Raw genomic sequence first — 27082 nt, 5'->3', positions numbered from 1 at the left:
AAACTCTCTGCATTCTTCTCAAGTCGATGTTTGTCCCCAGAATATACCACAAGCACACATCACAGAAGAATTCATCTAAAACCATCTCTGACTACCGATATTACCTAGGTATAAAATTAGTAATCCACATTTAGATACCAGAAGAGGGCAGCAAATTACAGGTCTAATCCAGGAGAGGATTCTTACCTTGTGCTTGGGGCACCTCACTGAGAAATTCTCTTCGTTTAGTAAACAATCTAGAAGAGGATAAGACAGCAATTTATTACTTTTTTAATAAAAACCAACTTGAATAATACATCACATGTGTTAACCCTGCCTCACGGGTATATATTTTTCATTCAAAGATCTCTTATAGGAATACTAACTTATTAGCAGGCTCATCCCTTCCACCCCCAGAGTCTTAGAAAATAAATTTTAACTAAACATGCCAAATGACAATACTGCCTGGATTACCAAGCCAAGTTCAAGTATCCCCAGTGTCCCCAATACTCTGTATAGAGGAAGAATCACAACAGTGAGTCTACAAATCCTGTACCCCAACCCCCTTCAGTTATTCCAGCCTTCCTTGCTAAAGCACAAGGAAAATGGATGCACTTATCCAATCCGAACAGACCATCCCTGCTTTATACTTAATAGGAAAATCACCACCTTTCATCCTTACACTAAGGTTCTGTCAACATCAGGGGGAGAAGGGGTATGTGTCTCTAGGTATGGGTGTATATGACTGGTTATTTGCAATCCCAAATCTTGGTGATCAGTTTACACTGACACTATGTCTGGTAGTCAGGTCACTCATGCTGCTCTTGGATCTGCTTCCACGATTTGTGTATGTGAAGCTTCTATTATCTAAGAAACAGTTTAACGATTTAAACCTATTAGGGAAAGTGGGGCACCTATGCAGAACTGCTTATTTAGGAACAAATTAAGCAATACTGTTGTTTAAAGAGCATTTCTTTAGTGGCACTACCAGTGTAAGTGTTGCTTCTTCTCTCATCCTCCATCATAGACTATGCCTCTAAGGGATACTGAGTCAGTAGGTCCCAGAACTTCGGCGCTATGTCCACACCAGGAGCACCACTGGCTAGCTCTCTGCCTTCCACTCGCACCTTCCAGATACTCTGTATTTCACCCATCACAGCCAAGCAAAGAAGTAGCACTCTCCTGAGAGAATTCAGCTGCCTCCTCCCGGCACCCTGAACCACAGGGCCACCTCTCAACCCGCCCAAACTGCCGACACTGTTCGTTCTGATGGCCTGTTCCTTCTGATTGCTTTATTCACCGAAGGCAGAGGCTGACTGAACAGTCACCACCTCAGTAGGACCATGCACCATCACCACCTCAGTGCAACTGACACCATGAGAATTCAGCAAGGTGCTTATGGCCTCCCATCTGCTCCAACCTACCCAAATAGCTAGCAACTAAAGAAGCACAATGGTAAATAAAACGTGCCAATTTAAAATGCTCTTAAGTACATAGCATAACCAGCACTACCTGCTGTTTCAATCTGCTGGAAGAGTTTAGCAGACAGCAGGAGACTGCAACTAAAGCTTGAGGGAAAAGCTTTCTAGACACCCGAGCTTTGGCAGAGCATTCCTCTGCTATGAAATTCTTATGTTTCAACATGAATGCCTCTGGCCTGAACCAACGGGAAACAGCATACAATAGGCTAAGTTACTTGAGAGATTTTAGTGAAGGGGAGTAAAACCCTTAATCCCACCTCAGATAACAATTTCAAATGCAGTATTAACAAATAACAGGAAATAAATAAAATGTTGTCTCATTATAAGGGCAGGAATTGTACATTTAGACTACAGCATGAATCATCACTGCATAATACAGCAATCATCAAAAATATACAGAGCAATCATCAAAAACATACACAGTATGTTAGAACAGGATGGAGTTTTCTTCTTTCTTGGAAACCTAACATCGGTAATGTATGCACTTTCCTAGCTGGTACATCAGAAAGGAACATTGTACAAGGATCAGGACGAACTGACAGAAACCTCATACCTCATACCTGATCTGCGTACGGAGCTCAATTTCTAAGGTTGGCATTTTTGTTGCAAATACTAACAGCAGATCCAATTAATAGCATTTTTTTTTTGTTTCTATTAAGAGACAACTATGAGAAATTTCATCAGCTCACTGCAGAAAATCAGCTGAATACCAATAAGGTAAAAATTGTTCATCATTACTTAGCTGGCCTGGATTTCAGTTAGCAGTTCCAAGTATTTTATATCACAGATTACAATTCATCATGAAGTCACCAGACACATAGCTATGATCAGCTCACTGTGACAGAAAGGGAAAAAGAACTGAAACTTGTCCTTGTTTGCACAGATTTTTTTTCCATAAAGTAGTCAGGGAAAACTTAAAACATTTTTAATAGAAGCAATTATTCTTCTGTAAGCTTCACACGTTGTCTCATACCCTGTGTTCTGCCTGTTACTCATCTTTAACGACAACTTGCAGAGACACAGGATTTCTGTTCTCTGAAAATCTGTTTTATTTTGCTGCTAGTCTTTTCCTAATTTACAGTCAAAAATCTTTTGTATATGAAACTGCCTACGATACATGTTGTGGGAACAAGTGTGCTGCAACAATCAGAATCTGACTCCAGGTGGGGAGGAACAAGCAGAGGGAGAGGATACAAAATTTCAGAAAACAAAGATCCTGTTTCCATGGAGACGTCCCTAGGACTAAGTTATCTTGAGACATCAGAGGCTCTTCATCATAAATTTGGACAGACAAAAGCCAAACACAGACAATATTAACCAGAGTAATTTCCATATAAAAATTACTTAAGTGGCACTACTGATCTTGATTTTTATGCAAATGGCTAAGAGGAGTTCAGCTCTTGCACCCTATATTGCCTAAGATTACTTTCTATGAAAGGAGATTAAAAGGAAGGCTGAATTAGGCTATACAAAAGCCAGTATTTATGAACTGGCAGCTTATGAAGCTGCGTGCCTTGCATAGCAGCCAATTAGCTACAGCGGTGCAAAATGTGGCTGCCCACGAGGGCAGGACTGGAAACCAACCAGTGGCGCAGAAGCCAGAGTTCAGGTTGCACTGCAGGGCCAGCCTTCCATGCTCCAAGTAACTGCAGCCGCTCTGACATATTCCACCCTCCAGACCTTTACCAAAAACGTGCTGACTTTCAAATGAGGCACAGTAACTGACAAGGTATTAACTTCTAACCCACACCAATGCAAAAGTAAGAACACGCTTCAGCTCACAGTGCCATTGCCTAGGAGTACGACATGCATGCTGCATCTCAACTAAGGCACGGTCACTTCCAGGGATGCTACAGTAACTCAAACACCAAGCGTTTGTGACTTGACATACCCTAAAAAACACTCCAGCAAGTGTTTTCTGATCTATTTTTTTTAAATACAAAACCAGTCATACATATTCCAAAATCCTGACAGCCCTTGTAAGTGTCAACAAACTTCTGAGGATTCAGAATGGATCTGTCCCAGATCCTCAATAAAGCAAGGTGGCACCATCCTTCAAAGCAGGATGGTTGACTTCAAATGAAACTACCACAGAGCTCAAGGAACTTGAGAAATATCCGTATCTGATTCACTACAGGAAAGACGGCAGCACTGCATAACCAATAAAAAGGGTTTATAGGCAGACGGCAGGCTGAGGAAAGAGAAAAGAATGCTGATTTGCTTCTCAAGGAAGCCTACATTTTCTGCTTGGGCATAAATGAAAATCAATTCCCTGTTCCATGTAGCTTGCTTATTTCTTTTATACAGATTTATTGGAAGAGCAGCTATATATTAAGACAGCTTGATTACACCCACAGATAAAACCAACTGCAAACAAGGTCTTTTACTGTCATACCATCAGGCTGAAATTTTGAATGCTGAGAATCTACTTCAAGCTGGGCTCTTTTATGCATTTTGGTTGAAAACTTCAGCAAAAGCAGCCTAACAATTTCCTTAAAACTCTTTCTTGGAATAAAGGTATTCTGCCCATATTAAACATCCCAGCAAATCTTCTTTGAAAAGCTCTAAACATACCCTGATTTTAAGTAGGACCTAAATTTTAGCTAAGGTATGCCCTTGCCAGCTTACCACAGAATCAGTATATACAACTCTTTGAAAGGAGGAATAGGTATTTTAATCTGCACATCCTCAGGAGAGGCTTCTTAGATTTTAGTAGCTAGGTTCTTTGAAAATTCCACCAAATACACTTTTTTTGGGGAGGGTGAGCAGGTTTTTCCTGTAAATGAACCTGTGGCCCCAGATTTAGGCACCAGACTCAACAGCACTAAAGCTGTCAGCGGACATTTCCAAGGCTCAGGCAGCCTCAAGGAAGAAGGTGACCATTTCAAAACTGCAAATGGTGAAGCACTAGCCCAGAAGGCAGCAGAAGTGAAAATATTACTGAGAAAGACAGTCTGGAACTGGAGACAGAGTGGAGGCTAGCAGGATGAAGAGACCAGTGCTAGCAGAAGTTATGAGCAGGGAATTAAGCTTGAGTGCCAGCAGGAAGCTAAGATTGAATCAGGATTGATTCAGCCACAGGACTATAGGCTAAGAATTTATGGGATAAGGCAGGGAAAGGTGAAACAGAGAAGATTATGGGCAACATACAAGAACAGAGACTAGCAGGGTTAAATGTGACAAGGAGCTAAGTTAGGAGAACCAAATGGGAGTAAGAAGCCCACAGAAGAAAAACAGCTAGGAGCAAGAAAGAGGAGGAGGTGATGCAAAAGCAGAGAGCGGGAAGCCAGAATGACAGCTAGAAAACTGGACAAAGGAGAAGTTAAAAAGGAGTAGGGAGAACTGGGTCTTATAAAGAGACTGGAGTAAGAAATTTGAGAAGAGGAACCTGAGACCAGCTAGATAAAGAGCCTACGGCTGGTATGAAGGGCCAGAGTAGAGAACAATCAGACGCACACAGACTGAAGAGGAAGAAACAGAAAGGAAAATGTAGGAAGACACAAAGAGAAGTCTTTGTTCTCACTAAATCATATTCTTCCTGGAGTGAAACCAGGGATTCATCAGTTCTACCAACTTCTCTGCTATTATTTAAATATGTTTGTGAAACTCACAGTCCAAGTATCCCACCTCCATGCAGCTCTTGCAATTTATTACTGCCATATTACTCAAAGAACAGAAATTAACTTGGAATAGTGCACTCTTAACAGATGGTCACGTGACAATGTGATGTCTCGTAACAAAATCAAAAGAAAATGTACTAAGCATAGCCTTGGAACTTGAATACAAAAAGCTACTCTAAATAAACCTCTAAGGTTGCAAAGTCAAGACAAATGTGGGGAAAAGCCAAATTTTATGTATCCTGTTTCTACATATTACATGGTAGACATATTATGTTACATTTAATATGGAGTAAATTGTATGGTTATATACTATTTTTGTATAGGACACTGCCTCTTCCCTGCATGACACAGAACTGCTCTTGGGAATCAAGTCATGATTGTTCAGTGTATTTGTCATCTGGAGGATCCTACTGCATTTCCTGAAGTAGAGTTAATGATGAAGATATATCTGAAGAAAAAGGACAATATCTTAACTTTTGTACCTATATTTAGAACATAGGAAATGCCATATACCGTATGTAGTAACACACGAATACAAATTAAGCACCCCAAACTACTGGGAATGCCCACCATAATTTATTTTGTTGTTTCATGGTATTAAAAAGTCCAGTCACAAACCAGAAACAGATTACTAAACCCAATATGAACACAAATCTAACAATTCTATCAAAGCTACTGTAAAAAAAAAAGTTTGTTAACGTTCATGAAACTCTTAAGCATGACAGAGATGAACATCACAGAAGATTTCACAGTTCTACCTTCAGAACTGAATGGAATCAGTAGAACAGAGAATCAGTGAGAAGAACACATGTCCATGAATGAGTACCCTTTCATCCTACAGGTCTTATGGAAAAAGATGTCAGTCGTTAATTAGGTAATTACTGTAAGATACATTCATAAGAGACCAAAATTAAACTTACATAGACACCCTTATTTCTGGCATTTTTTTTGTGTGTGATTTTCACAACCTGACTAATATTTAACACCTTATTTCATGTAAAATCAAGGATTCTCCAGCTATACTGTGGCACTAGTAGCATTCCACTGCAGTATTAATTTAATTAAAATCTTTCTATTAGAATAAAACACAGTGCTCCAATAGAGTGGGATTTCACAGTGAGAAGTGCAATGCAGTCATTCAGAAATGAACATACCTACTTCAAATACTGTACCATTTGAAAACCAGCATTAAAATAGGTGTTGAAACAAGAGGGCTGCTGTGAAAGTAGGATAACAAAACAGGAAGCTTGCAATTATTTGCCAGTCAAGTTTTGTAATCTTGAAACTGTACCTGCTTGTTATTAAGTTTTGTATGACAGGAGAAATGAATCAGAGGACTGGAATAGTGGGACATTATTCATTCTGAGCTGGGATTTTTTCTACCCAAGAATAAAGTTTATCTCCATTAAAAACTTTAATTATTGTACACAAAACACCAACTCACAACCCCAGACTCATAACTGGAGATAATACTAGCCAAACCGTTAGCTTATCCAATGCAGAAAACTGACCCTACTCAAGAGACTGGCTGAAATGCTTCTAAGGAGGGAGAAGAAGGAAGGTTGTGCTACAAGTGGTACCGATGATTCTACAAGCACTTTGCACTTGAAATTATTACTGTGACTATTCACAGGAGCATAACCCTGGAAGAGGAAATATCCTTCTGGTTTCTTGCACCATTTTAGCAAAGGATTTCTATTCTTTGCAAGGAAATAGTGATCCATTCTCCTATTACAGCCAAATTTCAGTCACTGTAGCTGCATTCCCACAAACCAGGCTTTTTTGGCACTTACAGGTAGATTCTTTTCCATTACAGGTTTCATCTTGCCCCAATGCGTTATTGTACAGTTTATCTGATGCCACTGCTCACCATTTATGTTACTGTCTTCACAGTAGGTGAAAAACTGAGAAGGAATACATTTGTAAAGTACCTTGCAATTACTTAGCGTCATATATTTTGAATAAACATGAAATATAGTTAGTATGCCATTTGTTCGTACCTGCATCGATGGCACATGGGTAATGGTATCGGAAGGAGCAGCCTTTGTTGTAGCAGCCTAAGGTGGCTCCCGGTTCCTGGCAATGGGAACATTTCTGAAAGGGAAACCAAGAAATGGCAATGAAAATTGCAATCATCTTTCCAATTATCTGTATTTTCCTGGAAATTTTATCAACCACATTCCAGCACACATTTCTCGAGTATCACAATGTTAGACTGTATCTTTCCACACCATAAAAATAAAGGCCTTTTGCATGAAGCAACAACATGAGCTCTTTCAAACAACAAACTTTTCAGTTGTGCTAACCAAGCAAGAGGTACCAAATATTCAAACCAACCATTCAGAAAGAACTTGAAACACTTCTCAAATTTGTTTCACTGGCCCACGTTTCAGTACCCGACAATGACATCAGTGTTAAAATTGGAAGAAAAGAGCTTTTTTGAATCGACAGCTTTAAAATGAGAATTAGCATGACAAAGAATGATTTAGAAGACACCATTAGCGTAAAAGTGATTTGGGTACATGGTTTTCATTATCACTAGCAATCCAAGATGATCATGGCCAAGCTGAACATTTTTTCACAGGTGACCAAACAAGGTTTATCTGGAGCATGAGAAGGTACCATCAAGGGAAAACACCCCACCATCACAGAAATGGCACATCTCCAAAAGAAACGATGCTCATACATTTATTGCCAAAGTCGTTAACGTTCAATTTTCATTACTTAAATCCTATTATCTCAATTGGTCAATGATGTATTTAACCATATTATCAGACCGACATGAATGCAGCAGAATGAGAGCCACTCAGCCATTTACTTCATCCTGAATGACTTAAGGAATGACCTAAGGAAATAGGCCTATAGTACATCTCATTCAGACAGTAATTTTATTTCTTGAATGTATACAGTAAGTGATTTTCATTAATTAATCTAAGATTCCAATGAAAGCTGATTTCTGACAGGTTGACATTTTTCCCTTCTAAAAAGAAAACAAGCCACATCTGGTAGAATCCACCAAAGGCTAGGAGACTGCTACTATTTAAAAATTGAAATGCAAATACACTACTGGCAGAAAAAGAAAAGGTGACCTCCAGTAACTTTTGAGTCATATTTAAGAAACACAGAAATTTTGGTTTTGCTGATAAACACAACCAACACCACAAAAAGGCCTTGTATAACCGGTATAATTCACCTTGACTTCAGGCTATAAGAAGTTGCCTTTGGTCACTGACTGCACACAGAGAGATGATGACATGATCTAAAAACCCCTTCCCTACTGGAAAAACTAGTGTCAAACTACATGTGCTCTGTTAACACTATCAGCAAGCTACACCTGTACAGCACACAGATGTGCTCAAACCAGCAGTGCACCTGGCACTGCACAAAAGCACTTTACCATACAGGGAAGCTCATATGCCCAGATAGCTACATGAGCTAGACCAGACTGCTTCACATCCCCGATTAACATATATGTTGCAATGGGGGTCTGCAGAATAGATGCGGCCAAAGATAACAGCCACAGCGAAGTTCCTCACTCAGCACAGTGAACAGGATTTTGATTACAGTATTTCAAAAAACACTGAGACTATCTGACAGTTATTGCTCTTCCTACTATTCTACGTGATGCAGAGATGACTATAGTTTGTATTTAAATGATTAAATGAAGATGAAAGCAAAACTAGCTCCAGCCATAAACCAGGTGGCCCTCTTCAAATCAAAGCAAATGCAACTAACAGAAAAGCTTGTGAGACGTCACTTCTCATGACATCTACAACTACAGTCTTGACTACTGCCTTCTCTTTTCAGTTATGCCAAAGCATCCTAAGCCTGATCTTCAGTGCTCCCTATTAAATCATGTCTATCTTCTAAGCAATGAATGTGTATCATGACAAACTACTGCAGTATTTATGATCTAAGGAAAGTGTCCCTGAGGCCTAGAAAGAAACAATCAAGCAGCTTATTTTTGCCTGTCAGGACACGAATGCTAGTTTCCAAAGATAAAAAATAAATTCTAAACCAATATTTAAATGCACACCAAAACACTTGGACCTCTAGCCAAACTGCAATGTAATTCACTCTCCCATGGGAATAAAACCCAGTTTCATGTATAGTAAATGTCTTATCCTGGCTATGAAGTCAACCCTAGAAGAATATTATGTACTGGCATTAGTCCCAGATTCACCTATGCCAAGTATTCACGAAGTGCAGCTTGAGGAGTTCTGAACCACAGCTCTTTACCTGGATGCTTTATTCTCACTTTCAGATGTGGCTGACTGAGATTAATTATTCTAACAGGACAGAACCCAAATTGACTATTCTTTTTGAACACAGATATGAATTTCTAGTTTTGTTCCTCAGAGGCATTCTGTCCTCCCCACTTTATCTTGTCTTTGAAGTACCATCACACTGTTGCAACAGAAGAGGTCATTCTTCCCTGGAACACTGTGTTCTGTACAGAGCAGTCAATAAGAGCCTAAAAACTACAGCAGCAGAGATTAAATTGCAGCTGTGTGAAACATTTCTTAATAGTAAAAAGGCATGTCAAATGAGTGTGCTGTGCAGTACAAATGAAAACAAGCAGACCCCTAGCAATTTTTTTTATACTTTTCCAAATGTTAATGTAGTCTTTGAACTTATTCTTTGCTGCATCTAGTGCAGCTATTCTGAAACTTGCAACAGAAACACAATAGGCGTTTTTGACGAATTTTAAGTGTGCCTGCAGTGCTCAGCTGAGAATAGGTATGGAATGCTTTCAAATCCGTTGCAGTTAAGACTGATTAGACGGTTAAAGCGGGTAGTTAAGGTGCCAAAGCATGATCATCAAGCCTTCATTTCCCCTCTTTTCAGTCTGCAGGACCAGCTAGACGATTACCAAGGTTACCTGCAGCTACGCCCACAACCGCAATTCCCCAGTGGACTACTACACCATTGACTGCTCAAGGCAGAGATCATCTCCTGCTGCTGGCTCCCCTGCTGCTGAACAAGTCTCCATTCTGGCAGATGCTTCTGCTTTTCACAAGCCACTGACAGTCTAATGGTCCCATTTCTTCTACCTCCTGGGACCCCGACCATCTGCTTCTTTCAGGGGAAGCTGGGGGAACCACATACACAATAACTACTCTTTTCTTTCGAGTTCTTCCTTCCACAGAGTGAGTGACTGAACAGCAGACACCCTACAAATCTGTATGGTTCTAAACCAACTTAGGAGTCTATCACTTAATCTTTGAAAGAGACTATCACCGTGTAATGCCACGTGGTTTCCAAATTTATCCAGGTGTTTCTAGAAAGACAGAATGAAGTCATTAAAAAATTTCTGGACAGTCTCTTTTACTAGACATCACTACTGTGCTTTAAATGATAAAGATGCATAGTTCCTGCTGGCACTTTTTGCGGCTTTGGTGAGAACCTTATCTTAAGTATTTTTATTTCAAAAGAGAAAGAAAATAAAGAGATGTACACTACAATTAGAAAACATTCTAACCTGAAAATAAAATCACAGAACTTCATACAAGAGATGTGTGACTTGGGCTTAATGACCAGTAATCACTATCTTTGGTCCATCAGCAAATTTTCACCCAAACTCCACCATCCTGCAGCCATTCACCAGCAGATGGTAGCAGCCTGCTTGTCACTTGTAAAGGAATTATAGCATTTTAGCCACGGAAACAGCATTCAAGCTCTCATGGGAAGAGAAATTCCTTTTGCTCAGTAAGCAGTCTGCTTAACCTCCTCTGCTTGAAAGAGCTGAAGGCTGGTACTTGGAGTGTGCTCCCAACGGGAGGTGCCAATGGATAGTAATCATTGCCAGGCACCTAATCAACTCCTGGTTTAAATTAAAAAAGGAAATAAAAAAGGAAAGGCGGGGGGGTGGGAAGACCACACTGAAGATTGATACAGAGGTCCTATCTCCACAATTCATCTCTGGCCGCAAGGCACATATATCTCACTTAGAATAGGCTGGTGAGACTTAAAAGTGCCATTTAGAAGAGACACTCCATCCCTTGAACTAAATTATCAATAGTATTAAAGCCAGATACATTGTGTCTACCTCTCCACAGCATTAGCAGCCCATTTCTTCCTCGCATCAGCTCATCATTCTCTGTCTACCAAAATGAAGTAACACCCAACCTGGAAGTGCAAACAGTTGGGGGACAGTTACCACAGCAGCAGCAGAGCTGCTCGGATTCATTCAAAGTACTAAACCATCCACTAGCTGTATTTCTTTTGCTTTAAGGTGTTTTTTTTTTTCCCCTGCAGTTTGTATTCCTTCATTACAAGAGTAAACTTTTCTGAGACCACAGTGCTCTAAATGTAATAAACAGGAGTGTGGGTTTTGGGTACCTTCTTTTGCCTCCCTCAGATTTGTACCCAGCTCCACAGATATATGTGTTATAACATAAACATGTCCTGAGCTATCTACCTTCCTCCTTCCAACCAAGCAAAAGCTCTTAGGCTTGTGAAAAGAAGTGCTCCAGGCTGCTCAAGTAAAACACACACTTTTTCTCTTTGGCTTTGCACTGACAGATAATGTCTTCGTCTAGGAGTGCTGGAATCCCACAGCAGATAGGGCTTTGCTGGTGGGAGGATGGGAGCTGCCAGACTAGCCCTTCCAGCATATTTTGGGGCAGTAGCAGAAACAGTTGCTTAAAGCAGAAATTAATTGCTTCTGTCTAACACTAATAGAAGGTGTTTTCAGATGATTCCTCCACTTTCTTTCTTGTGTAACAATTACCAAAGCAGTTCAAGCAAGGACATTCAGAACAGATGCAACTGTATCATATTTTCTACTGTCTATAATCCAGAGTTTTTTCTGTCAGTTGCTTCTTTTAGTTTGCTCACCTGCGCCCCACACTCAGGCCTTTCTAACTTCCTCTCTTCCAAGCACCAGTTTTTCCTTTGCTCTCTGTTTTCTTCCCTTTTCCTTTGCTTTGCTTTCTAGGCATCTCCTTGGTTTTCCCCTTCTTGTATACCAGTGTCAAGAATGCATAAATGGAATAAAATGGAAAGCAACAACTGAAGGTTACTAAAAAAGAAAGGCAAGCAAAAAAATGAAATACATGTGGCATTAATTATACAGGTACAAGTCTTCACTTTACATGTTATATGCATTTTTCTTACTGTCCTCTTCGTCTGTTTAAATTACAAGCTTTTAGGAAAATAATTGCTTCTGTGTAATTGCACTGCACAAATGCAGATGTAAGATAATGAGGATTTCAGAGTCAGCTGCAATATTAGGAAGGAGGGCCTTCTGACTATTTCTGATTAAACAGTTGGCAGGCTAGACAGAGCCTCAGATTTAATATCCAGGCGAAAGGGCAACAGAAGCAGCAGGCAGCCACATTCTCTTTCCTGGAAAGCTGGATGCAGAAAGACCGCTTACTCCAACAAGCTATGAGGAAAACCAAAAAATATTTGTGCTGTTTCCTATAGGAGAAAGGAATGTGACTTTGGAAGACTGCTGCAAAAAGGGATTGAGATGAAAAAAAGAGCAGTGTGGGCAGACATTTTTAGGAAATACGAGAGGAAGACAACACTTTCACTCTGATGTGCAGATACTGGTTAATGAAAAAAATTGCTTATGTGACTGCAGCTAGAGATAACGAGCAGTACTGAAGGATACAGAATTATTAGCTTCCATTTCCTGTCAAGCAATTTAAGTTTTCCAAAATCTGGCACAGAATATCAGAAAAATTAACCCCACAATTAAAAAGATAAAAATGCTTTAAACTTGCTGTATTAAAAGGCATCTCGTACCAATGATGCTATACTCCTCTAGCAAGCAAATGAAGTAACAATAAAGGAAAATACAGTCACTGAAGTAAAATTGGGTAGCTACCTTCAAGTCAAGAAACTAAAGAAATTTAGATTCCATGATTTCAGCAAACAGACAAATCAATGATCTGGAAGATGTTACACTGATAAAGCCGCATTAGGAAACACTGTAAAAAGTCAGAAGTGCAGTGCTGCACGGGCTGCTGAAGCACAAAGGGAAGCTGCAGCTCAAAATGGATGGCATGGGGAAAAAACAAACCACCAACCGAGAAGAAATACAAGAACTGAAAAATGTCTTAAAAAGGGGAAATCCTACTCAATACATACAAATTTGATTAAAGTACATCAGAAGCACCTGAAATGCAGACTGGAGCATAGTATTTCCCTCAGCTTGAAGGAAAAAGAGAAAGTAACAAGAACAGAAATAAATGGTTAGTTTTGACGAGGAATGGTTTGCCAGCAAAAATTTCTAAGATCCTATGCAGATGCTTTAAGCTATTCAATTGTACTTACAGAAACTCTCGAAAAGGGGGGTGAACAATCAGATATGAAAACTTGAAGTTTGTAAAATTATCCAAGGTAGTCAGGTCTAACCTGATGGTAAAGAGCTGAAAAAAACACCTCACAATCCTGGATAACTGTATGATGGAACAGAGATAAAATACTTAAAACAACTTAATGTTGTTAAGTACAAAGTTATACACATGGGGAAAATATTTTCACCTATGCGTACACATGGTGACAGAGTTTAAATTAGCTTTTACTACTCATGGGAAGGTATTAGTATTCATCCTGGACAGAAACACCATGTAGTCCCTGCAACCACAAAATAAAGACAGCCAGAACGCAAGAAGTTACTAGGAAAAGAAATCAATAATGAAACCCAAACCTTCGTTATGTCTATATGTTACTCAGTATCCTGACATCTTAATATTGCGTGTGTCGTTCTGATCATCCCATTAACAGAAGAATAAAACAGATCAGGAAAAAAAGAACGACCACAGAGATAACTAGGAATGTAAAGAGCTTCCATATGTGAAAAAGTACAGATTTTGGGAAAGAGGTAATGTCTTGGTTTCAGCTGAGACAGAGTTAATTTTCTTCTTCGTAGCTGGTGCAGCAATATGTTTTGGATTTGGTGTGAGAACAATGCTGACAGGACACTGATGTTTTTGGTGTTGCTGGGTAATGTTTACACTAAGTCAAAAGGACGTTTCAGTTTTTCAGGTCCTGCCAGCAAGAGGCCTGGAGGGGCCTGGGAAATTGAGAGGGGACACAGTCAGTACAGCTGACCTGAACTAGCCAAAGGGATATTCCATACCATATGATGTCATTGTGAGTATATATAAACTGGGGAAAGAAGGAGGATGGGGGCGATGTTTGGCATTACAGCATTTGTCTTCCCAAGTAACTGTTACATGTGATGGAGCGCTGCTTTCCTGGGATGGCTGAGCACCTGCCTGCCGATGTAAAGTAGTAAACAAATGCCTTGTTTTGCCTTGCTTGCATGTGTGGCTTTTGCTTTACCTATTAAAATGTCTTTATCTCAACCCACGAGTTTCCTTAACTTTTACTCTTCCAGTCCTCTCCCCCATCCCACTGTGAGGGGAATGAGTGAGCAGCTTCATGGGGCCTGGTTGCCAGCCCAGGTTAAACCATGACAGGTAACTGAAGGGGGATTGAGATCTACAGAATTAAGCATGGCGTGCAAGGGGGAATGATTCTTAGCCATTTCCAAGAAGGAAGAGCAAATAACAGGTTAAAATTTAAAATAGATCCACTTTTTTTCACACAACAAATAATTAAGCTACAAAAATCACTGCCAAAGAATGCTGCACCGGCTAAAAGATAAACGAGTTCAAAAACAGATTAGACAAATTCATCAAGGATAGGTATGCTATGACCAGTTAAACACAGTAATGTGAAAGAGACTACTCTAAAGCTATGGTTGCTGAAAGGAGGCAGAAAATATGCAAGCAGCACTCTGCACATGCCTGGTTTACTACACATGTCTGAAGATAACTGCTCCTGGCCACTGCTGGAGACGGGACACCACAACAAAACATACTTTTGCACCCGACTGGAATGGCAGTTCTTTTGTAGACCAAGAGATCTGATTGTGAAATTCCACAATGAACGATGAACAAGCCCCCAGCACCACCACGCCACTATTAAAAAGAATGTAGGCACCCAGAAATTACACTGTTACTTTACAAGTTTTAAAGACTCTTCAGTCTCACCCCCATAACAGGAATGCTGAGCTAAACTGTAACGCTATATAAAAGGGCTGAAATTTGATCTAAGCAATAAATTCAGCTTCACTACTCCATACAAGCCTAAGCGTTCCATTCAGTGGAGTGCTCCAAGGCTTAAATGTGCACCAACATGCTCTAGGAGATGAGACTGGTGAAAAGTTGAGAAAGTCATGGAGGAGGATCAACTGTCCCACCTCCCAAACAATGGAAGGAGAAAAAAACCCACCCCAATGAAATAAGGACCAAGCATAACTGAATCTTCAGTTATGATAGATACTTCAAGAATAAACTGATCATTAACTAAAACAGAAATAGCAAAATTAACAAAAAATAATAACTTTAAAGGATAATGAAAAAGCATGTTTAATTTCAAATTAAGCAGGCCAAGTACACACCTTTGTAGCCATTTTGTATTTTAAAAGGAGTATTAAAATAATACATTGACTACCAAGTCCAAGAAGACAAGAAATGTATACATCTTGTTTCCTTTGATGACAAAGAGCCACCCTGAATGAGTGAAACATTTCAGACAACCACTTATAAAATACAGGGATTTGAATTTGCTAAAGTATGCAAGTCTAGCAGAAAAAAATTATACAGTTTATGTTATCTTGGCTATTCATTTGGGGAATTAAACTTGCAATAATAAGTTCAATTTAGTTACGAAAAGGTCTGAAAGACAGAAGAGCAGTCACAAAAGAGGGAAAAGAAATTCACATTTTCAAGCAGTGATTATGTGATAAGGGCATACAGCGTTGCGGGAACAGCACAGTCAGCAAGAGAGCATTTACTCCAGTTGGATTTTCTGCCAGGACAAGTTTTCTTTCCTGACCATCCTGGGTACTGATTACAGAAAATACCCAAATATATGGTGAACTTTTACTTGGTGCAAGGTCTACCGTGTGCAGTATAAAGCAACAACATGTGATTGCGTTAAAACAAAGCAACATCACTACCATATGGGAAGAGTTTTTTGATAAATTAAATAATTACCAAAAGCTCTCCCCTGTAAAGCAGTACCTTTGAATACTGGTAACTGGAGTGACATAAAAAAGGAAAAAAGATTACATAAACAAGAAAATGCAATAAACTCAAGGAATTTGTTTTCAAGACGCAAACTGCATGACGGAACCAGTACTTCTCTAGTCAAAGGGAAAAGTGATGACGCTTAGTATTTACCAAAAGGCTCAAAGAAAAAAAGGTCTAGTTCATTAAGAACACAGTCACTATGTTATTAATGGTGGTGGATTCAACAGAAACAAAACCTTTTTAAAGGCTTAAAAATACAGAAATGCTTTTGAGCAAGTGAAACTGTAAATGGAAAAGATCTGACAAGGTATTAAATACCTATGCAACCTGGCAGGAAAAAGGGTGCAGCACAAATCCACCCCCGCCAACAACTCAAAAGACTCGTAACACTGGACAGAAACAAACCATGTGTCATTATTTATAATAATCTGTGCAAGCCCTTGTCGTAAACAGAGCCCCACTGTGCAAGACACTTTGGTAAGACAGAACAAAGCATTGGTGGATGCAAAGGGATGAAATAGCAATGGTAAGACTGAGCCAGTAGTGTTGGGCAGGGTCCACCGCAGCAGCAGGCTAAGCATATCCAACTGTTAAGCAGAAATCACAGACAAAAAAGGCTTTGAAGAAATGCATGAAGAAAAACAAATGTAAACGTGCAGTGTTTTGAAAGTGAGGCACTTCATTTAGGAAATTATAAAATTAGCTAGGATGCACTAATTGGAAGAAGACTGTAAGTTCTTGAAACTGAAAGAAGAAAAAGAAGCAGGATGAAGGCAGATGAAATAACGATGAGTAACTTATGTTCGAGGCATAAGAGGAAGCCATCAGATCAATGTGAAAGAGGTAGGTATGCAAAAATGATAGTTTAGGGAAAAAATTTTGTAACAGTATTGCAAATATACATTTACTCATTCATACGAATACCGATTCTTAAATTATGGTCTAGAGAGCTTCTCCTATTGTGCAGGAAAAATATACTCCACTGCAAGTAAGGATAGGTAAAAAAGGTACAATGCCCATCTTACCGGAAAATGAACAAGTTGCCTCTCTAGAAAAAGGCTAGCTAATAAAAATACTGCTCAATACTGTTAAAAAACGACAAGTAGACAGGTCCCCCAGAAAGCTGCTGAAGCAGTAGCTGATAGGAGAGTTATAATGAGTAGCAAAGTGCACAGAAATATTCCTGGGGTCACTGGTGGCCCCAGGAAAAGCAGACAAAGATGAGCAACAATAGCAGGTGAAATGAATCCAAGAAAAGAGGTAAAGATACAATGCTTGCAGAAGGAGAAATGTCTGCAAGTCAGTACATCTCTTTTTAGTGATAAGCCGTCAAGTAACACATCAGTGTAAAATAATAAACAAATAAATTGAAAAGATACAAGCTCACAAACCACAGAAAAATAAATAATGACAGTTGAAGAAAACTAAACAAATTAGTAATACACATTGATAAAACTACCTCTGATACAGAGGAGGTGCTCTATATAAAATAACGCTTGCTGGCCAAAAACCTGAATAGGTTTGAAGAGGAATATGTTATTACACCATGCAACAATCATCAAGAAAAAACCCTACAAACCATAATGATACATGTGCTGCTTAAACTACCCATTACAATAATAGCTATTTTTCACTAATTGTAAGCTAAATTTATTAAAAAATATCTAAGGTCTGTAGGTTTGCCAGAGACACACAACACAGGAAAACTTTGTATGAGCTAGCTGCAGTTTAGAAGTGGCAGCGAATATAAATAGCAGCAGCAGAAGTCCAAGGCCGGATGGCATTCCAGCTGGATATTACAAAGCAGCTGAAGTAGTGTCAGTAGTTTCCTTAAAGGACAGACTTAATGTTGTTCTCCTGGGGGAAGAACTTCTTCCGTCTTAAGAATTATGGAGCTGCATGGTTGTCCCCACATCTGAAGGGGAAAAACCCCAGAATCTAACAAAAATCTTTCAGGCTCAGAACACTGCTGCATCGAGGTAAAGGCAGTAATTCTATCTATTTGCAAGCCATGTCTTCAGTTTTTATAAATCCGGATCAATCTATACTAAGATAAAAAGGACTGGTATGAGCCATAGACTACTAGAAATCAGTCACTGTGCAAGATCAAAGGGAAATTTTTTCACCTGAAGCAGAAATTGAAGGATTCAGGCATTTTCGTTTTGTTTTTCATTTGTTTTACACAGGCCCACCCCTTCTCATTTCTTATTCCTCTGTCTTCTAAAGGCGGTAGCCCAAAAGCTGAAGAGTAAGTCAGTAGTAAAGTCTTGTTTGTTAGACAGCTTCACAGACTCAGAATGAAAAATCCTTCTTTTAGCATTACTCTTGAAGCTATTTGTTCAGAAAACTGAATTTATTGGTAACTATTCAAAACTCCTGTTCCCCAGGAACTGCCTTTGCAGATTTCTGCTTAGAGGAATAATACCATGTGGCATTGCTAAAGAATCCTTATTCTCCCCAATGATAATGCATGACACTTCAAAGAAGAAATAATTGAATTTAAGTGTAGGAGTTAAGACTGCATTAAAACCTCGTAAAATAGTTTTATGTACCTATAACGTGGGTACTGGGATTTTTCTAATCTAACCTAAACAATTTCCTAAAATTAGCAACTAAAAAAAATTGTTGGTTTTCTGGAAAGCATTGGTTATGCATCATGTTAACCTTGAAATTTTAGTGATCAAATTTAACTTGAAGAGTTATTTCCCAGAAAACATTTAACTATTAAATACAGTAATGAATTTACACATTATAGCAATGAATTCAAGTTAGGATCTTCAGCATTTTAACTTTCTACAAGTAAAGAGAACATCAGATGAACACAAAACATTTTTGTTATCTTCTGTGGACCTGATGCTAAATGACACACGAACAAACTTTAAACTTCACTTCTTACTATTACATCTACACACCTAAAACATGCAACCTTGTATTAGCTCCCTAATCTTCCAATTTAACTAAGAACATCTGATAATTTAAACACATACTCTACTTTCAATTTTCAAAGCACCCAACAAATTTGTCTTAATGGTCACAAAATAAGTGGTTTTAAAGCCTGCTTTACAGAATAAACAATTGACTTGTCAAAGGCCATGCAGGGAATTTCTGACAGCACAAAATCTTAAAAATTCACATCTCTCACACCTGAACTCAAGTACATGGAGTCATCTTTCCCTCCCATTCCCCCCCCCCTTTTTTTTTTTCCCTTTTAAGTTTCACATTGAGCAGCAGTGTCTTCAGAGAAAGTTTCTGTTTCAAAGATTCATGCAAGGATACCTTCCTCCTCCTTCCCCTCCCTTAGCAGCAAGTCTTTTATGAAGCTGGACAGTCTCCTTTAATCATCAGTAACTTTCTGAAACTTAGCAAGCACGAGTTCTCAGTAAGAAAGAATAAAGGAGTCAGAGGTGCAAGAAAAGCTGCAATTAACAGCAGTATAGTGCAAAGTACCAACTAAACTACATTTTGTGAAATGATACGCCGTGAGAAAAAGACAAACATATGGCTGAGTTAGAATGAAGCATAAATCAAAAGAAAGTATGCAAGGAGCTAGATACAGGGGAGAAAAAAACCCTCACTAGTAGTAAGTGAAGACTGCACAACCAGTTTTTAACATGCACCTTTAATACTTTCTCAAACAGAAGGAAAGCTTAGGACACAGACAACAACCAACTGGTTGAGGTAAGACATAAGTGTATTTATGCTACACTCAGTTGTGCAACCAGACCTCTGGAAGACATATGCAATCTATTTTTACCACTAGTAGCTCAGATACTGACAAAGAGTGCAGCTGCAGCACACAGCCCTAGGCGGGCTTTGCCATTCACCACAGCCTTTTTATCTTGACTAGGGCTGGTATTTTACGTTAAGTCCTATGCTGTTATGTCTTCTCTTACCAACAGTTTAGCAAGTCTGAAGACAACTTAAGTGTATCTACACGATTCAAGTCACTGAGCACTGTCAGAATTTCTCAAAAGAACCTGAAGTTATTTTAGTCCTTTTAGCAGAAGAGAAATGCCTGCTTTAGGTTACTTCAGCTGGCAAATTCAGCCAGAGGAGGGGAGGAAGCATCCTGTCCCTAATGCTTCTTGGTCATGGAATAATAACAACTACAAAACAAACCCACCTTTTCATATGCTAGACAACAAGATGGTTGCGCTTGACATCAGTAATAAATACTGTAAAGCTATATAAATTTGAGAACCACCTTAGACAAATTTTAAAATGTACCTTTTATTGAATTTACTGGTTTGTGCACTTATTAATACCATTCTGGAAAAATTTTCTATCAGAAGTCATGGTCTTGACCAGTCCACTCACTTCCAGACCATTTTAAGACATCAGTTTGTATTTGCTCAACCTGCTGCCCTCCTCCTATCCCTAGCTGGGGCATTCCCCTGTGTCAGTACTGACACTAAAAGTCAAGAAACCTGGTCCAAGAAAGCCAAAAAAAATAGCTCGATAAAAATGAGGAGGGCAAGAGAAGGGGTGTAGAATTTGCTGGCCAGATTAGCTACCTGACTTGGCTCACTTACAGAGCAAGTGCTGGCAGAAAGGGAGGCACAGGGGAGAAGAACAGCTTCTAACAACCCTTAGCATAGATGAAATTACCACATTTCATCTTCACAACAGACTTCTCAGCGGAACAGAAGTGGTTTACAAGGGATACTCTTCTCTCTTTCACACCTTTAACAGCAAAGGAGACTTGACCTTTTGCTATATTCCTACCTCCTGCTACTGTCATCTTACTCCACTTAGGACCTCACATCCATTTCACTTTGCCCAGCCCTTGCCCTGCATTCATCTTTCCCCTGATTTACCCCACCATGGCACAAAGCAAGGAAGAGTGTTATTGCAGTAAAAATGGGGATTTCATCAAGTTCAGGGAGGTAATTTGGAGTAGTTTTAGTTGTGGCAAGGAACGGCATAGAACTATGAAAACCAGCATTACTGTGAGAGCAACTCAGAACTTCAAAGGGCCCTTTGAAGGAGACTATTGGTTTTGCTAACTCCCTACATGAGGGCTAATCCACAGCCAGTCCCTGTGCCCTATGTCCAGGCTGTGCTGTTCTGGCCAGTGTGCTCCGTTTCCCACTCCCATCTCCCCTCCTGGGTCAATGCTGCAGTAGGAAGAAGCTGTGGAGGACAACTATCATTGGAATTCCCATCCCCATATCCCCCAAACAACTTTGTGCCTACATCTCCAGCTACGTACCTTCTCAACATGGCTCAAGCCACTTGCGCTCACCCATAGCTTTAGCAATACAAGACTAATGTTAAATGCTAATTGCTTACTAATGAAAACTAATCATCATGCAATTAAACTTTAATCACTAAGCAGCTGGCTGAGATCCAATCCGTAACAATGAAGGTTCATTAATAACTTTTTTCTAAAGTGCTCTATCCATAAGACTATCCTATACTTCATAGAGAGTCCAGCTAAGTGTATGAAGTTGTTTGAAAAAAAGTATTTTCCCTGTCAAGAAAGAAAAACTACCCAAAGCATAACAGTGTAAGAGTAGCATAGTTTAGATTTGCTGAAAAGGATGGTTTTAAAATTAAGATTGAAGGAACCCCAGCTCCTGGTTTCCTCCACAGCCTCAGGCAAAATGTGCATCACAAACAGAAGCTCTTTTCTCCAATCCTTGTCTCTGCAGAGTAACATTCTTAAAGGCAAAAACCTGAGTTTTAATTTTGCTGTAGTTTCTAAAATTGTTACATGAAAACTCATCACAGTTCAGTTTTATTTTCACTCATCTTTCTAAACCTAGGGAAATTAATCTAAGCTGTTTCAGAACACATTACTTAAATATACTGGGGTTATGTAACTAGGTTTATAAGGGGCAGATAAGATGAAAATTTACTTTTGAAAAGAAAAAAGTTTTAAACCTGCTTTCTATATTATACTTAGTTTTTTGGGTTTTTTTATCTCACACCAACATCAGTGTCCCAGCTGTGCCTGCACCATTCCTACCCCTCTCCGGCTAATGCACAAAGCATTATGCTTATATAGCTTTTCATGAACTTGGTTTGCATTACAGTGTTTAGAGAGTTTTCCTTTATTATGAATGGTAGAGCATCAGTATAGTTGAAGCTTTATTTTTACTTATTCAGTGATCAAAGGATTCAGGATAATGTTTATTTTAAAAATAAAATGCAGAAACTATTTTTTTTATTTAAAAAGTCTTACAAAAGACAGAATGTAATTCTAATAATCCATACAATATTATATAACAAAGTCATGAATTCTTAACTCCAAAAATTAACCTCTCAAACTGAACAGGCAAAGAAAGATCCAAAACTAAATATTTTTTTTCAAAATCAGTTTAAAAGTTCGCATACAACTAGGCAAAAATGCAAATATAGACTATTTTAAACACAAAGGCATAGGGCAGAATAAACTTCGAGTTCTTGATTGTCCTTCAACACTTGTTAGTAGGATTCTTCTAATGAAGTTAAAGGGATACAGCTCAAGTAACTACCATCTGGAATTAGTCCACGTTAAAAAAAGTTAGTTCAGCTTAAGTTAACAGACCACCACAAAAACAGCACAACAACCATCCTCCCCAATTTTGGGGCATCTTAACAACCTTTCTGCCAGCACAGCTTAAAAAGATACAAGCTAAAATGACACGTAAACGGAGTGTATGTACTCACTATTAAGAATTTAGCAAGAGTTTGTGATATCTACGGTAACAGGCAACTTAAATCTTACAAGGACTGTGTGAGCCTGTGGATAGCTGGACAGAAGCACTAAAGCTTTGTTTAGAAGTCTCCTGCACAGAGAAGGCCCCATTCACATTTGGAAACGCTTTTTAGAAATTAAAATTACTTTAACATATTTTGAAATGAAGTTGTACATAGATTTCAAGGATCCATGATGCTTTACAGAAAGGGCACAACTGTGGAATGAGCAAGCTGCTTTTTACATACAAGTTGCCAGTGTTCCTGGCTACAACTAATCTAAGTGGTTAAACATCCTATTCTTTCCCAGCATTCTATTGTCAGTAAATCTATTTTCTGCTTTCCTCACTCCACATGCTAGACTAACAGTAAAATACAAACCCACATGCAAGCACAAACATAATGCTCATACTTCGGGATAAACTAATGGCAAACAAGTCTGCTAGTAAAGATGCACAGAAATTGCTTATCTACTTACCCACCCTTCATTTCTCTCTGCCCCCACACAAAAGATCAATACTGGAAAAGTCTCTCCTCTTTTACCAACATCATCTTTATGTTTGAGACTTCACCTAAACTGTACTTCTCACCACCTATAATCCCTGATCACTAATACGTTGTACCAGTTTTACCCGATTTCTACTCACAGTAAAGCCAAGGAAAGCCACCTTCATTTCACAATGTAATTAATGGCTTCTAGTCACTCAGCATACCGATATACATGTATCAGAAACATCAGTGTGGATTCTGTCTGCTCACCTCTGGCATCTGAAGCTTGTGATACCCATACACAGAGCTGCTGTGAGTTACAAAGCGCTGTAGCACTAGTCATTCACACTCCTACCAGAGGAAGGCAATGAATTGAGATACAACAGGGGCTCGTATCAGGTTCTCATCTCTGTGGCAGCACACTCTTATAGATCAGGAGTCATAACAGCACAGAGAGTTTCAGCAGCACAGCAGATGGCAACGCCCGAGAAAAATGAATCTGAAGTTCATTATTCAGCCTGTCTTTCAGAATTTCTTCTCCACCCATAATATCATGCTTCCTTATTTTTGTAACACTGCAGAAGAAAATTAAAGATGCTGCCATTTCCCGAGGAATGAAAATGAATGTTAAACTAATTATATTAAGGACTGTCTTCAAGAAAGAGCAAGCACATTTCCAGCAGGGGCAACTAGGTTTGTGCACATAGTCCATCAATGAAAACCAAGAACTCTACCACTTTATGGGTAATTGTAAAAGGTGCCTCAAGATTCTGTGTCATTCCACACTTGAGGGGGTTAAAGCATACTAAAATCTGTTGCCAGAGATAAAAATAAGCAGTGTTTTCAATATACCCTTTTTAAACCACTGCTAATGGGCAGTTTTTAAATTCGTTACTGGTTTCCCTTTCCCCCACAGTGAAAAATTAACAAGCTCCAGTGTCACTTCTTCCTACTCTGGAAATTTTTCCCTACTAGTACAGGTCTGGGTGTAAGAAACACAGGTTTTCCTTCCTGTGTTTGTCACGCATGTGGTCTTTGAAGCAGCAGATTACTATTTCAACTGAACCCTGACCTGATGCAGAATTTCACTTGAGGGGCCTTTTTTTTTTTTTTTGAGGGGGGGGGGGGGGGGGGGGGGGGGAGGGGAGGAATAGAGGTTTGGTTCTGCACATTTTTTCTTTTCTAAAAAGAAGGATAATGAATAAATGGCAAGCATTCATCTCCCAACACTCAGAAATACTAGGACTGTGGGCCTAAACTACTTTCAAGTAGTGCTGACACCTGGGCACGATTTCGTTTCATGTCTAACTTGATCTAATGGTTATAACCACCAGCAGAAAGGGCCTTCCCTGTCAGACACAGCAAACAGTTCAGAACAGCCATCTGAATCTGCTTAATCTGGCACAAAGATCCCCCACCCCAAGCTAGTCTTCTGATGGATTAGCCAGCTAAAAATCAACCCACCGTGGAAATGCACAGTTGGCAGATCTAGCACAAGCAAAACAGTGGAAGCAAGCAGCTTGCAAAGAGCAAAAAGTAGGATCATGCCTCTTGACACCAATTCACTCCTAGGCTGGCTTATAGATAACAAAGCACACCTGTGCCAAATGAGACATTCACAATAAACTGACATCTTTAGACTCATGGTGCTACGCTACTCAGGTTTCTGGGGCTAAAAACTGTTTTGCCAGAGGTAGTTAACCTTCCACAATTTTCTCAGTTCATACCGATTCCCTAGTTCAAGCGTTTGATTAGCCACGCAGTTAGGAACCTTTTAAAAGCAATTACTTACAGAATGTGAGAGTGTTTTTGTTAGACTTTGATTTCCCAGATCTGGGAATATAAATAGCTTAATTTCTAGTGATCCCTCTAGGCACCTTTCTTTACCCAATTTACAGCTAGGGTCCAGAAGAGTAGAGGTGAACAAAAGAAAATGGTTCTATGAAAGCAGACTAAACAAAACATTATAGACAGGCAATCCTTATTTCCTCTGTGGTACAAATTTCCATAGATACCATACTGTGGAAGTCTAAGTGGTCAAGAACAACTTTTCTGTGTAAAACCAGAAGTCGTTCTCCATAGAATCTGGATAGTGTACATAAATCTACCTTCAGCTCTAAAGACACACTCAATGTAAGCCAAAAAACTGCTACTGCCCAACAGCAGTGAAAAATTCAGATATCTAAGTTACCAATTTGCAAAGAAAGACAGACAGGAACTTCTGTGGGTTTTAAGAACTTTCTCCAAAGTCAGTCTGACCTTCTGAACAGGCTGTTAACAGTCCTAAAGGAGGCAGATTTCTCCTCTTGAAGTAAGCAGGAGGCTTTCAGAGATAATCCATGGAGCTGGACAAACAAAATTCCATTTTGGTGAGAGAAAGCCCAGAATCTCCTTCTATTATACTGTAGGTCATGGGCAGATTTTACCCTTCACTGCTTATTATTCTTAAGTTCTCCTGACTGAAGCCCAAGACAATCCTTTCAATAAGAAGCAACATAGGAAACAGGTTCCAAGGACTTCTTTCCATGTATAAGGATTAAAAGATTCCTCAAGCTAGGAACGAAGCAGAGATTGATGAGAAAAGCATTACATTCTTTAGACCTTTTCAAAAGAGATCTTTAAAAGAGAAATAAACAAGTATTCCTTTCACAGGGAAACAAGAGCTACACTTATCTTCAGCAAGGTCAATTCTTACAGTAGGGAAGGGGGAGAAGGAAAAAAAACCTACACCAACCACAAGACTCCAAAACCCGTAAGTAATACCTGTACTAAGCCAGAGCCTCTGCCTTGCAAAAAGCAGTGCTTTATAAAACACGTTTCCAAGAAACAACATACCACTCCTAGTGAACAACTTTTTAGAAAACAATAGAACTATTTTCTTTGATTCTGCAACTCAACCTAACACAAAGAACATTCTCTACATTGTTCTACTCTTCACTTACAGCTAAAACTTAATACCGACAATAAAGACCAATTCTTTAGAACATTAAATCTGCTGACAACTACCAAAGTAAACCATAATTTTGCTCGTTTCAAAGGTAACCAAGATTTCATCTTGCATGAAAGTTTCTCATGAATAGGAAAACAATGAGAAGATAAACAAGATAGGAAGCTGTTTCTTAAAAGTATGTATAGCAACTGCATGCAACTGTTAGTTTTCCAAACGTATAAATGCAAAGAAATGCTTGTCATGACTGTAAAAAGAGAGACAAAAAAATTTCCAGAGGAAGAATATGGATGCATTTTCAAACCTGCTGCAAGATTCTTAGTATCAGAAGGCAAAGATCTTACCTGGTATCATTATAATCTGCTTTATCTAGTCTAAAACATGTGTCTGGCCACCTTCAATATTTGAAAGCATTTTATAGGCAACAGGATCATCCAGCACTAGGGGGACAGTATTTTTTTAGATCAAGACACTTCATTAACCTTGGAGCCAAAAATTACTAACTGCAAGAAAGCCAGTTAGCACCCTTACTATGGTTTAACAAGCAGTTTAAGAGAGAAACTACTTGGCAGGTAGGTCCACCTGCTGGGGTAACTAAATTGAAACTTAAATTAAGGACTATTAAACCATTCTGCATCTGAAGCAGTCCAGTAAATCTGATCAGCTACTCATGTTCTTAGAACCAAGAAGCCTTCTAGAGTGGCCAGAATAGGAGGAACAACTTTTTGCCTTTGAGAAAGGCAGATTCTAGCACTTTGGAAATCAGCTGGACTGCCGCTTAAAAGGTAATACATTCACACCATTTCCAGTCTAGGGTGAAATCAGACT

At 39.2% G+C, this 27082-nt stretch overlaps 1 protein-coding gene across 14 annotated transcripts in view; it reads right to left on the bottom strand.

Moving 5' to 3' along the window:
* TCF20 (transcription factor 20) overlaps positions 1 to 27082 on the bottom strand; it is a 150135-nt gene that overhangs the window by 8173 nt on the left and 114880 nt on the right. For 13 of the 14 annotated variants that reach the window (XM_056342019.1, XM_056342017.1, XM_056342016.1 and 10 more), the window contains 2 exons: positions 7081 to 7174; positions 187 to 236 (listed from right to left, as the gene is read on the bottom strand). In XM_056342019.1, coding sequence (XP_056197994.1) covers positions 187 to 236; positions 7081 to 7174 — 144 coding nt within the window. Of the gene's footprint in view, positions 1 to 186; positions 237 to 7080; positions 7175 to 11920; positions 12043 to 27082 lie in introns of those variants that run through there. The other variant, XR_008822377.1, reaches the window with a different exon arrangement.

This window comes from Falco biarmicus, chromosome 5, assembly GCF_023638135.1.
Source record: "Falco biarmicus isolate bFalBia1 chromosome 5, bFalBia1.pri, whole genome shotgun sequence".
Classification (NCBI taxonomy): Eukaryota; Metazoa; Chordata; class Aves; order Falconiformes; family Falconidae; genus Falco; species Falco biarmicus.
The sequence above is the reverse complement of the archived record's forward strand: the minus strand, read 5'-3'. Positions and strand labels throughout refer to the sequence as shown.